Raw genomic sequence first — 13,312 nt, 5'->3', positions numbered from 1 at the left:
GCGGGAGGCAGGCCAGCCAGCCCCAGCCAGCCTGGGCCAGCCAGGGCAGAGCGCTGGGAACTACAGGAGGGGGCCTGGCCTGGGGGCAGAGTGTGGGCGGGGCAACGCTAGGCTGTTTGGGGAGGCACAGCCTCTCCCTGCCTATGATACCCTCCACCCATGTGGACAGCCTTCTAAAGTTCTGCAGCCCTGCTAAATTCCCCACTGCCCCCTTGCTCAGAAATACTCCCGGCTACGAATGATTTAATAACTTCTAGACAATCAGTCCTTTGGGGCTGTGTCTTGGCATGAGCTTGTGCAGTACCCAGCATCAAGGGGCCCCAATCCTGATCAGGGCCTCAGGGCACTACTGTGATATAAGTGTTAAATACTAATTATTTAAACCATATGGACCCTAGAGACGGTGCATTTTACTCCATGTGCCATCTCAAATAACCGGCGCCTGTAATCATTGCTGTTCATTTCAGTTACAGGGTTAATGGCCTTCTCTGTGGCCCACAGGCGCTGTCTTCATTGCGGACCTACAGCAGTTTGGGGAGTGGGGAGAAGCTGGGGCTGTATCCATACAACAGTGGAGGAGGCTGCCACCTGGTGATGAAACAGTAAGATTGTCATGTTATTTGAAGAGGATCAATACAGCTGATTTATGCAGACCGGTATGGACAGCCAACAAGACACTGCCTTGGCTGGGTGTGGGGAGGTGGAGGTTTGCACACGTACGGTGTGGGTTCCTGCTGTGACAGAGAATGCCTGTTAAATGGTTGCCACCACACAACTGTGGTTGTGTGTAACAGTGTCACTGGTTGAAAGCCCCCTGGCACACCTCAGACATGGGGGAAATGAGATGAATTTCAAGGTTGCTATTGACAGGTTTCAGCGTAGCAGGTGTGTTAGTCTGTATCCGCAAAAACAACAGGAGTACTTGTGGCACCTTAGAGACTAACAAATTTATTAGAGCACAAGCTTTTGTGAGCTACAGCTCACTTCATCAGATGCACAGAACGGAACATATAGTAAGATATATATATATACATACAGATAAGTTGGAAGTTACCATACAAACTGAGAGGCTAATTAGTTAAGATGAGCTATTATCAGCAGGAGAAAAAAAAAAAAACTTTTGTAGTGATAATCAAGACAGTTGACAAGAAGGTGTGAGGATACTTAACTTAAGGAAATAGATTCAATATGTGTAATGACCCAGCCACTCCCAGTCTCTATTCAAACCCAAGTTAATAGTATCTAGTTTGCATATTAATTCAAGCTCAGCAGTTTCTCCTTGGAGTCTGTTTCTGAAGCTTTTCTGTTGCAAAATTGCCACCCTTAAATCTTTTATTGAGTGGCCAGAGAGGTTGAAGTGTTCTTCTACCGGTTTTTGAATGTTATGATTCCTCATGTCAGATTTGTGTCCATTTATTCTTTTGTGTAGAGACTGTCGATTTGGCCAATGTACATGGCAGAGGGGTATTGCTGGCACATGATGGTATATATCACATTGGTAGATGTGCAGGTGAATGAGCCCCTGATGGCGTGGGCTAATGTGATTAGGTCCTATGATAGTGTCACTTGAATAAATGTGTGGACAGAGTTGGCATTGGGCTTTGTTGCAAGGATAGGTTCCTGGGTCAGTGTTTTTGTTGTGTGGTTACTGGTGAATATTTGCTTCAGGTTGGGGGGCTGTCTGTAAGCGATGACTGGTCTGTCTCCCAAGATCTGTGAGAGTGAGGGATCATTTTTCAGGATAGGTTGTAAATCTTTGATGATGCGCTGGAGAGGTTTTAGTTCGGGGTTGAAGGTGATGGCTAGTGGCGTTCTTTGTTATTTTCTTTGTTGGGCCCGTCCTGTAGTAGGTGACTTCTGGGTATTCTTCTGGCTCTGTCAGTCTGTTTTTTCACTTCAGCAGGTGGGTATTGTAGTTTTAAGAATGCTTGATAGACATCTTGTTTGTCGCTGTCTGAGGGATTGGAGCAAATGCGGTTGTATCTTAGAGCTTGGCTGTAGACAGTGGATCGCGTGGTGTGTCCTGGATGGAAGCTGGAGGCATGTAGGTAAGTATAGCGGTCAGTAGGTTTCCGGTATAGGGTGGTGTTTATGTGACCATCTCTTATTAGCACTGTAGTGTCCAGGAAATGGACCGCTTGTGTGGATTGGTCTAGGCTGAGGTTGAGGGTGGGATGGAAATTGTTGAAATCATGGTGGAATTCCTCAAGGGCTTCTTTTCCATGGGTCCAGATGATGATGATGTCATCAATGTAGCGCAAGTAGAGTAGGGGCATTAGGGGACGAGAGCTGAGGAAGTGTTGTTCTGAGTCAGCCATAAAAATGTTGGCATACTGTGGGGCCATGTGAGTACCCATAACAGTGCTGCTGACTTGAAGGTATATATTGTCCCCAAATGTGAAATAGTTGTGGGTGAGGATAAAGTCACACAGGTCAGCCACCAGGTTTGCCGTGACATTATCGGGGATAGTGTTCTTGACGGCTTGTAGTCCATCTTTGTGTGGAATGTTGGTGTAGAGGGCTTCTACATCCATAGTGGCCAGGAGGGTGTTTTCTGGAAGATCACCGATGGATTGTAGTTTCCTCAGGAAGTCAGTGGTGTCTCGAAGGTAGCTGGGAGCGTAGGGCCTGAGGAGAGAGTCCACATAGCCAGACAATCCCACTGTCAGGTTGCCAATGCCTGAGATGATGGGGTGTCCAGGATTTCCAGGTTTATGGATCTTGGGTAGCAGATAGAATACCCCTGGTCGGGGTTCTAGGCATGTGTCTGCACAGATCTTTTCCTGTGCTTTTTCAGGGAGTTTCTTGAGCAGATGGTGTAGTTTCTTTTGGTGACCCTCAGTGGGATCAGAGGATAATGGCCTGTAGAATGTGGAGTTAGAGAGCTGCCTAACAGCCTCTTGTTCATATTCCAACTTATTCATGATGACGACAGCACCTCCTTTGTCAGCCTTTTTGATTATGATGTCAGAGTTGTTTCTGAGGCTGTGGATGGCATTGTGTTCAGCACGGCTGAGGTTATGGGGCAAGTGATGCTGCTTTTCCACAATTTCAGCCCGTGCACGTCGACGGAAGCACTCTATGTAGAAGTCCAGTCTGTTCTTTCGACCTTCAGGAGGAGTCCACGCAGAATCCTTCTTTTTGTAGTGTTGGTAGGAAGGATTCTGTGGGTTAGTATTTTTACAAAATCTAGACAAGCCATTTACAACACACACTTTGCTTCTCTACAAAAGAAAAGGGACACTAAACTATTTAAACTACTACATGCCACAAGGGGCCACAACAGTGGTTCCCTCAACCCACCCAGCAATATTGTTAATCTTTCCAGCTGTACTCTTAGCTCAGCAGAAGAGTCTGTCCTATCTCGGGGCCTCTCCTTTTGTCCCTCCAGGCCCACGAGCATGATACAGTTCTGTGGTGACCTAGAATCTTACTTTCAACGTCTCCGACTCAAACAGTATTTCCAACACACCTCTGAACAACATGCTAACCCACAGAATCTGACATCAGGAATCATAACATTCAAAAACCGGTAGGAGAACACTTCAACCTCTCTGGCCACTCAATAAAAGATTTAAGGGTGGCAATTTTGCAACAGAAAAGCTTCAGAAACAGACTCCAAGGAGAAACTGCTGAGCTTGAATTAATATGCAAACTAGATACTATTAACTTGGGTTTGAATAGAGACTGGGAGTGGCTGGGTCATTACACATATTGAATCTATTTCCTTAAGTTAAGTATCCTCACACCTTCTTGTCAACTGTCTTGATTATCACTACAAAAGTTTTTTTTTTTTTCTCCTGCTGATAATAGCTCATCTTAACTAATTAGCCTCTCACAGTTTGTATGGTAACTTCCAACTTATCTGTATGTGTATATATATATATATATGTATGTATATATCTTACTATATGTTCCATTCTGTGCATCTGATGAAGTGAGCTGTAGCTCACAAAAGCTTGTGCTCTAATAAATTTGTTAGTCTCTAAGGTGCCACAAGTATTCCTGTTCTTTTTAAGGTTGTTATTGTCACTGGAAAAACGTGAGCTGCTGGAGGAACTTGGCCCAGTGTTGGCCTCCCTTCCACTGCAGGACTGACTGCTGGCTTCCCCGCTGCCCAGAAAACAGGGCTGAATGAAGACTAAGGATGTGCTATGGAGCCTGGATTCAACTGCTCTGACTTGTGTGACAGCTACTCCAGTTGGAACAGCCAGGCGCGGAGGCAGAGGACCCTGCGGGATCTCTGCACGATAACGATTGTACGTACCAAGATGGGGACTGGGCTGCTCTGACCTTGAATGCCAGGTTCTACGCAGAGGAATGAGTTTGGGGGCGGCCTCTGAGGAGGAGGAGCACACTAGAAAACTTCCTAGGGGAAACTTCTCCCCAGTGGGAGTAAGGACTCTTGGCTTGTGGAGCAGTCTCCCAAGGGAAAGGAAGGAAACCCCAATACTTGCGGTCTTTAAAACTTGTCTGGGTAAAAGCTTGGCGGGTAGAGTGTAAGGAACCAGCCTGGGGAAACAGCCAAGGAATTTGAAAGAATCTTTCCCAGTGAGCTAATGTGAGTGTGGAACTGAAATGATGTTCCGTCCCCTTGACCTCCCACCTTCCCTGGAACTTCAAAGTACCTGTCAAATATTAATAAAGAGGGATTTAATTAAAAGCCAAAGCCGATAATAGATGGGACCTCCCCTCCCCTGCCCCGTAAGTCATTGAGCTCTTGGGGATGACACAGGAATGGTCTTAGTTGGCTAAATCTATTCTGATATAATTTTGGAAGAAGAATGTAAGCCACTGTTTCCAGTCTGGAGCTACTGTCTGTGTGCCTGTCAGCGTTCACGTGGGCCCAGCTGGGCATGAATGCCAATTGGCCTTCTACTGAACCCTGTGCTAGCCCCCACGCTGACCTTTAATTAGAAGATTAAAGCTCTTTGGCTCCCCTAGCTCTGGCTGCTTTATTACAACTAATATTCCCCTGTCTGGGCCATGAGTTATACTCCACTCACCTGCCACTGAAATGCTCTCCCAGAGTTCAGAGCCCTAGGACCTCCAACAGAGCCAGGATTGTTTTTGGTGTGTGTGTGGAGGAGAGGAACAGCAGTGCAAGACTTCCCCAGCTGGTTCCTGAGATAAGAGTTTGCAGCCGTGCTTCAGGCAGGGGCTGCTCAAGACAATCTGCTGCCTTAGGCAGAACATCACTATGACCCCCACCCCCACTACTCCCTTATAGCAGCATGCTCCTCCATAAACAGGCTGCTCGGGAAGGACCCCCACTGGGCTCCACCAACCCTAAGGGCCAGCAGCCCTGCCCAGCCCCACCCTGCATTAGGGATCTAGCCCCAAGAGCACTCGCAGTGTACGGCTCCATCTGTTCCCCATCTCCATTCAGCTCTGGCCCCCCATCTCAAGTGTACCCCTCTGGGTGTCAATCCAAAGTGCCAGGATGGGGGGGAAGCCATTCTGATGTGAGGCTCTGGGGGGGAAGCCATCCTGATGTGAGGCTGGGGGGGAGGGTAGCTATTCAATACATGGGTGGAACAATGGGGGATAATACAGGGGGACTGGAGTCTGGACAGGGGGTGGGGATGGGGGCCAGGACATGGGACAGACGGGGTGAGGTTCAGGACATAATGGGGGGGACAAAAGGGCTAGGGGAGTAGGACATAGAGGGAAGATGGGGGGCTAGGAAAACAGGCCAGGGAGTAGATCATGGGGCAGATAGCGTGGGGGATAGGTCACGGGGCAGATGGGGCAGGATGCTAGAGAATGGGGCCAGTAGCTTGGAGGGGAGCACCCCAGGACAGATAGGGTTGGGAGGGCGGCAGGGCACAGTGGGACAGGACCCTGGGGGAGGGAAATGACTGAGGGGGCAGACCTTAAGGCATCAGGGGGCAGATGAGGTGGAAGGTAGATGTGGGGGCAGAACCTTGGGGGGGTAGATAGGCTAGGATAGGGGGAGAGATGGGGCCAGGAAGGCTAGGACAGGGGGGATTAGGACGTGGGGTGAAGTAGGGGACAGCTGGGGAGTGGGTAGTATGGGGGGAGGGGCAGGGGACAGATGGGGGACATGGGGTGTCACATACCTGATTGCCTCCTGCCCTGGAGGGCCCCTCATCCTCGAGCTTGCCTGGGGAGAGACCAGCAGCAGCTCAGAGCCAGGCCCAGCTGTTGCTGGGCTGGGCCCTCCAGCTGTGTGCTCCATGCCAGGGCTTCTGCACAGTCATTAATGCACTTTGATCTAGTCCCTGTTTCAGAGAGGAGGAGATCAAAGTGCATTAAGAAACTGTTAACGCACATCTGCAGGGTCCACATGGACAGGTAGTCTGGGCGGGGTAGATTCACACCCCAGTTTGCCATGCACTAATTAAGATTTTGGTCTACACTAACACTTTTGTTGGTAAAACTTTTGTTGGTCAGGGGTGTGAAATAAACACACACACCCCATCTGACATAAGTTTCACCGACAACAGCACTGGTGTGGACAGAGCTATGTTGGGCGGGAGACACTCTCCCGCCCACAGAGCTACCGCCACTCCTTGGAGGCGGTTTAATTATGCTGGGGGGAGATTTCTCTCCCATTGGCAGAGAGCGGCTACCCGGGAGACCGTACAGCGACGCAGCTGCAGTGGTAAAACTCTGCTGTTGTAAGGTCTGTAGTGTAGACACAGCCGAAGTGTTCATTTAGAAATCTGCCAGCCGAGGCAGCTGCCCAGCTTGCCTGTGTCCAGAGTGGCCTCTGGGCTTCAGGCATAGCCCAGAGGGGAAAGGGGATGACTCATGGATGGACTGATGGCAGCTCTCCATCAGCAACAAACCACTCTTTGAAGTACAGTAACATCAGGAGGTGGGTGCTACCAGCATCTTTCACCCCTACATTATTGATACAAGTCACTTTTCACCACGCTGCTGGAACAAAGCTGTCCTAAAGCTGGTGCAAAAGGCCATGGGAGGATCACGCCCGTGTAGGGGGGTCTGTCAGTAGCATCAAGCCTGTGTCATGGCTACTCTGCCCTCCTCTCCTCGTCCCTGCAGCCAGTGTGGAGGGCAAGGACTGAGTGTCATGGCCTCCCACTGATCCCTAGCTGCTATATCAGCCTCCTGGGGACTCTGACAGCTGGCACAAATTAGAGCAGCTTTCAGACTGCTCTGATTTGTGTAGAGGGACCAGCTTTGTACACAGCTGGCCTAGGATCAGGAGAGCGCAATGGTGACATAAAGTCAATTTTGATCTTCCTGTGTGCTCCTGTGCTATAGCCAGGGATTGGGGCCAAAGTGCAGCTATGGCCCAGAAAGTGACTATGTGAAGCTTCTCAGTTCACAGATCTGTCCCCTGGATATTTTTTTTAATAGTAAATGCTGGTTTTATTGCTCCAAGCCAGTGTTTACTCCTGTTAGCGCTAGGAGGCAGAATGGACTCCAGCTATGGAGGAGTGACCTGAGCATGTCTGCCTTATGTGTAATTGGGTGGCTAAGGTCTCAGCACAAAATGTTTATTTCTAGTGATGCTGAAAGAGGTAGAAAAAGCCAAGCCTCATTCTCAGATCCCTGGGGGAGAGTTTGTGACAGCAGCAGCTGGAAACTAAGCACATGCGATCTGGAATCTGGGACCCTCCCCATGCTATTTTTGGAGTCTTTTTCAAGGTGTGATTCTACTCTCAGAAGTGACCCTGAAAAAATGTTATTCTGGGCTCCATGTTTGTCTCCTGATGTCTCCAGATCAAATGTGCCCAGTTTCAAAATAAAAGGATTTTTGTCCTAACCACAAATAAACTCAGGGACCTGAGAGTCAAGCTGGGCTCTTTCCTTCTCACGTGTTATCCCCAGGAACGAAGATTCTACAGGTTATATAGGGTTCTTAGTTACATCTCTGCACTCCTGTTGCCTTCAATGAGTTTGCACATGTGTAACTAACAGGAATTTAATAAACAAGTCTGCTGGCAATGCACAAGAAGGTGCTCCCCTGCTCCCTATCCAAAGCACACCAAGGCCCAGTAGTCACAATCTGGCCATAGCTAGTCAAGCTTCACAATCCTGCTCCTCCTTCCCATGTCCTCAGAAGTTACCCTGACTGGCTTGTTTGGCTTTTGGTTTTTTAGGCACCCACCCAGTCAATACTCATCCCCATCTCTTTGTCCTTCCTGCCTTCTCCAGCCCCCTGGTAGCACCCCTCTCCCTGCTTGAAAAGCACTATAACCTGATCCCCTCCCACTGCCATTCCCGGCCTGATGGGCACTGCTGACTGCTATCCTCTGCCACCTCCTCTGGTTCCCATCAGTTCCTTGTCTGAACCTTAAGGAGTTGAGATCCTAACTCACCTCTTCTGCTCCCCAGTGTGTCCTGACTCAGCAGTTTGCTGAGGAACTGGAGAAGATGAGGTGTGTAGCATCTGCATGCTGGGGAATCAGGGCAGGGGTTTTCCCACAACAGTTTAGGTGGGTCAGAACTGGACTTGCTCCTTGCAATGGGTAGCCCTCCTTTGTGACCCAGCTAGTGCCACCAAACCCTCAAGGCTGGTTTTCAGCTGTTCTCCCTCCAAGAACAGCTGGTCAGGGTGTGGGGTGAAGCCTGTGTGTGTACGGGACTGTTTGTGGATAACCCTTTTGAAAAAGCATTCACCTTCCCCTGCAACTTCTCTGCACCTGCTGGCAGCTCTGCTCGTGATGAAATCAACCCGCTTGATTACACAATAGGGGCATGGTGAAAGCCTGGCTCCCCTTGGACGCCTGGCTGTGTGCATCATACTTCTAGAAGGCCTGGCTGGCAGAAAGGTGCAGTGTCTTGCCCCCTTGTGGTGGTGCTGGGGGCTAAGGGAACATGAAGCCCTTCTCCTATGATACATTGGACTCCTCTGAAAGATAGTGGAGAAAATGAAAGATTGGTCACATTGGCCCAAGGCATCTGTACAGGTTCTAATATTGGGCCATGGAGGCAGAGGACTTGGTGAAGGGAAAGATGAGTTCAGATGTGAATGGGATTTCCCTCCATTACTGTATTTAATCACAAACTGAGTGTGTAAGTTCAGTGGATGGTGAAAGGCGGCAGACCTCAGTTGGGGAGGGGTGAAAAGTGCCAGACTGAGAGACTTGCAGAGTGAAGTCTGTATCCATACAGCAGGCAGCAGCAGGGCAGGCAAGCGGCTCCCCTACACACACACCTCCCCTGCCAGCGTGCCTTGCACTGGGAGAGCTGCCTGTAAGGGTGAGATGGGATTTCAGCTTCCGTGGCCCATTCAGTCTCTGGTGCCGGTACTGAGACTGCCGACAAGGCGTCAGTCAGTGCCAGCGGTCGTGGCATTTTTTACAAGGCGGCCACTTCTCTTCTGGGAACCCCCCAGATTTCCCTCCACGCCTACAGTCTCCACACTTTGCCTTCTCTCAGACGGCCTACGACAGCGGCAGTCAGACCTTCCCCTCCTCCTCGGCTGCCCTCCTGGGAGTTGTGTGGACCTTCCTCACCGGTGGAGTCCTGCTGGCTCTTTTCTTTCTTGTCTTCACAATTCATGTCAGGAAGAACAGGTGAGCGACGCATCGTTTGGTTCCATCCTCCATTATGGAAGTTTCACACTAGCTGGGAGAACAATTTCCAGGGCTCTCATTCCTTCTCCTCCCCACCATAAGCTGATCATCAGCTGGGGGTCTGGGAGGCATTACCCCTCTGGGATAGAATTGGACCATTAGGGGCAGTTATGCGGGTCCTACCTGCCTCTGTCGCATCCAGCGTGGAGACAGCTGGAGACAGAATGGCATGGACCGTGGGTCTGACTTTGTAGGGTAGGGAGATGAGCTACTGGACAAGGCGACCATAGGCCTGATCTGCTGTTGTATCACTTATGTTCCTAAGTATGGATGTGAGTGGCAGCCAAGGAGTGAAGGTGCTCCATCCTGTTTCTCCCTTTGGCTGGGGTGACCGCTCACACCACCATCTCTGAGGTCGCCATTGGTGATCCTTAGCAGAGCAGTCAGCAGAGGTGGGAAGAAAGAGAGGTGATTCCCACCTTCACCTCAGAGTCTGAGGGCATCACTTCAAGCCATGCATCTAAGGGAGTGAAGACATCCTAGTTTCAAACCATAAAAAATATAAGAATGGCCAAAGTAGGTCAGACCAATGGTCCATCTAGCCCAGTATCCTGTCCTCCAACAGTGGCAAATACCAGATTCTTCAGAGGGAATGAACAGACCAGGACAATCACTAGATGATCAGTCCCCTGGTGTCCAGTCCCAGCATCTGGCAGTCAGAGGCTTAAGGATGCTCAGAGCATGGGGTTGCATCCCTGAGTATCTTGGCTAATAGCCATTGATGGACCTGTCCTCCATGAACTTTTTAATTCTTTTTTGAGCCCAGTTATAATTTTGGCCTTCACAACATCCCCTGGCAATGAGTTCCACAAGTTGACTCCTCATTATGTGAAGAAGTACTTCCTTTTGTTTGTTTTAAACTTGCTGCCTATTAATTTAATTGGGTGACCTCTGGTTCTTGTGTTATGTGAAGAAGTAAATAACATTTCCTTATTTGCTTGCTCCACACCAGTCATGATTTTATAGACCTCTATCATATCCCCCCTTAGTTGTCTTTTTTTCCAAGCTGAACAGTTCCAGTCTTTTTAATCTCTTCCTACATGGAAGCGATTCCATACCCTTAATCATTATTGTTGCTCTTCTCCATACTTTTTCCACTTCTAATATTATATCTTTTGTGAGATGGGGCGACCAGATTGGCACACAGTATTCAAGGTGTGGGCATATCACATATTTATGGAGTGGCATTATGATATTTTCTGGCATGTTATCTATCCCTTTCCTAATGGTTCCTAACATTCTGTCTGCTTTTTTGACTGCTGCTGCACATCGAGTGGATGTTTTCAGAGAACTATCCACAATGACGCCAAGATCTCTTTCTTGAGTACTAACGGCTAACTAAGACCCCATTGTTTGTTGGGATTATGTTTTCCAATATGTATTACTTTGCATTTATCAACATTGAATTTCATCTGCCATTTTGTAGCCCAATAACCCAGTTTTGTGAGATTCCTTTGTAATTCTTCACAGTCTGCTTTGTACTTAACTATCCTGAGTAAGTTTGTATCTGCAAACTTTGCCACTTCACAGTTAACCCCTTTTCCCAGATCATTGATGATTATGTTGAACAACACAGGTCCCAGTACAGATCCCTGGAGAACACCACTATTTACCTCTCTCCATTCTGAAAACTGACCATTTATTTCTACCCTTTGTTTCCTGTCTTTTAACCAGTTACTGATCCATGAGAGGACCTTCTCTCTTATACCATGACTGCTTAGTTTGCTTAAAAGCTTCTGGTGAAGGACCTTGTCTGAGGCTTTCTGAAAGTCCAAGTACACTATATCCCTTGGATCACCCTTGTCCACCTGTTTGTTGACCCCCCTCAAAGAATTCTACTAGATTGGTGAGGCATGGTTTCCCCTGACATCCAGGTTTCCTTCATGACACAAGACCATTCGTGGTTTGGATATAGGTTGCATTTTATCTAGGGCACTGCAGTGTATTAGACCAGTATACCGCCAGGCACCTGGCATGGGTTTATATGGTAGAGCAGTACTGAATTCTATAGCAATCTAAATTGATTACAAAATTACTTACAAACCTTCTGAGAATGTTCTCACCGTGGAACTGGAACAAATGCACAATATTTATTTGCCTTCTTGCAAATAAATAGTTGGGGATTGGTCCTGCTTTGAGCAGGGGGTTGGAATAGATGACCTCCTGAGGTCCCTTCCAACCCTGATATTCTATGATTCTATGTGACTGGTGAGCCTAGGAAAGCAGAGGGAATACCCCATATGCAGCTAGAGGAGGTGGCCTGGCTATTATCCTAAACCAGTGGTTCTCAAACTTTTTTTTTCATGGACCACTTGAAAATTGGTGAGGGTCTCGGCGGACCACTTAATGATCTTTCCAAATGTTGTTTGTACTGTTAGCTAACTATTGTAAAGCACTTTGGATAAAAGCACTATATAAAAAAACCAATAATAATAATTAACTTTTTTTGTTCTACAAATAAAAGCACACAAGTCATATTTTAATATCAGTAGTCTTACCTTTCTAATGCGATTGATGTGCCCTCGCTCCCCCGCTGCAGCAGCCCCTGAGCTGGGGCTGGGAAGGAGGGGGGTCTCCCCCACCGCGTCAGCAACCAAGCTGGGCTGGGAAGGAGGTGGGTCTCTCCCTCTCTCCCCTGCCACAGCAGCCACAGAGCTGAGGCTGGGAAGGAGGACCGTCTCTCCGCGGCAGCCGCAGCCCTAGAGCTGGGGAAAGTCACCTCTTTCTCTGGCTGCCGCAGCCCTGCACATCCCAAACTCCCCCCACCCCCTCTTCTCACCCCACTGCCCCCTCCCACCTACCCCCTATTCCCCCCAAGGCCACCACCTCACCTTACATGTGTGTCTTCTCCAGGGTCCAGGCACCTAATTAGTGGAGCCACACCTGTGTGACTCCACTAATTAGACCTTTCATTGTCTTGTGTGCGGCCGCCCAGGTGTGCACCTTAGAAGGAAATATCCGCGGACCACCTGAATGGAGCTCTCAGACCACTGGTGGTCTGCGGACCTCAGTTTGAGAACCTCTGTCCTAAACCCTGCTGGAGTGGAGCTCTGAGGAAGAGAGTGGGGTGGAAACACCTGGAATATTATGTTTAATTCTGGGCTCCATGTTACCTGGAGAGAGTTCAGAGAAGAGCAATAAAAATGATCTGGAGGCTGAAGGCACTGAGTTATAAAGTGAGATGAAAGGAGCTAAGTCTGTCTGATTAGATTGTGGTGACTAAAGAGGGGAACACATTAACAGTCTGCAAAGATCTGAAGGGTGGGAGCACCAGGGATGGAGAGGAGTTATTTATGGTTTGATCCCTGTGTACAATTAAGAGTAATGGGATGAAATTAAGGAGGAGGAACTGTAGGCTAAATATTGAAGGAAACTTTCTGGATATGAGTTGTATTAAACTATGGAATAATCTCCTCTAGGGAAGGGGTGAATGCCATCAGTTGGGACATATAAAACTGGACTGGACAAAGTACTAGACGTGCTCAGAAACTATGGTGATGAGGGTGGTATAAGAACCTATATAGTATAGAATAGAACAGAACATGTACAACCAGGGACAGTCCTGCACTGCCCCTGGAGATGGACTGGATGATCTAATAGGGATTGTCTATCTCCAACTTCTGTCATTCTATGACAGGCGGAGGGTTGTCCAGTGGTTAGGGCCCTAGTTTAGCACTTAGGAGGGCTAGGTTCAATTCCTTGCTCTACCAGAGACTTCACGTGTGACCTTGGGCAAA

The 13,312-nt window shown here is 48.6% G+C and overlaps 1 protein-coding gene across 1 annotated transcript in view; it reads left to right on the top strand.

Annotated features, from left to right (window-relative positions):
• Positions 1-13,312, top strand: part of GPR156 (G protein-coupled receptor 156) — a 57,165-nt gene that overhangs the window by 23,588 nt on the left and 20,265 nt on the right. Inside the window, exons 4-6 of the mRNA XM_074974607.1 lie at positions 468-602; positions 4,020-4,259; positions 9,379-9,515. Of these exons, the coding sequence (XP_074830708.1) occupies positions 4,155-4,259; positions 9,379-9,515 (242 nt within the window). The 5' untranslated portion in view covers positions 468-602; positions 4,020-4,154. The remainder of the gene's footprint in view (positions 1-467; positions 603-4,019; positions 4,260-9,378; positions 9,516-13,312) is intronic.

Source organism: Natator depressus, chromosome 1 (genome assembly GCF_965152275.1).
Source record: "Natator depressus isolate rNatDep1 chromosome 1, rNatDep2.hap1, whole genome shotgun sequence".
NCBI lineage: Eukaryota > Metazoa > Chordata > Testudines > Cheloniidae > Natator > Natator depressus.
This window is presented reverse-complemented; position numbering and strand designations above follow the sequence as displayed.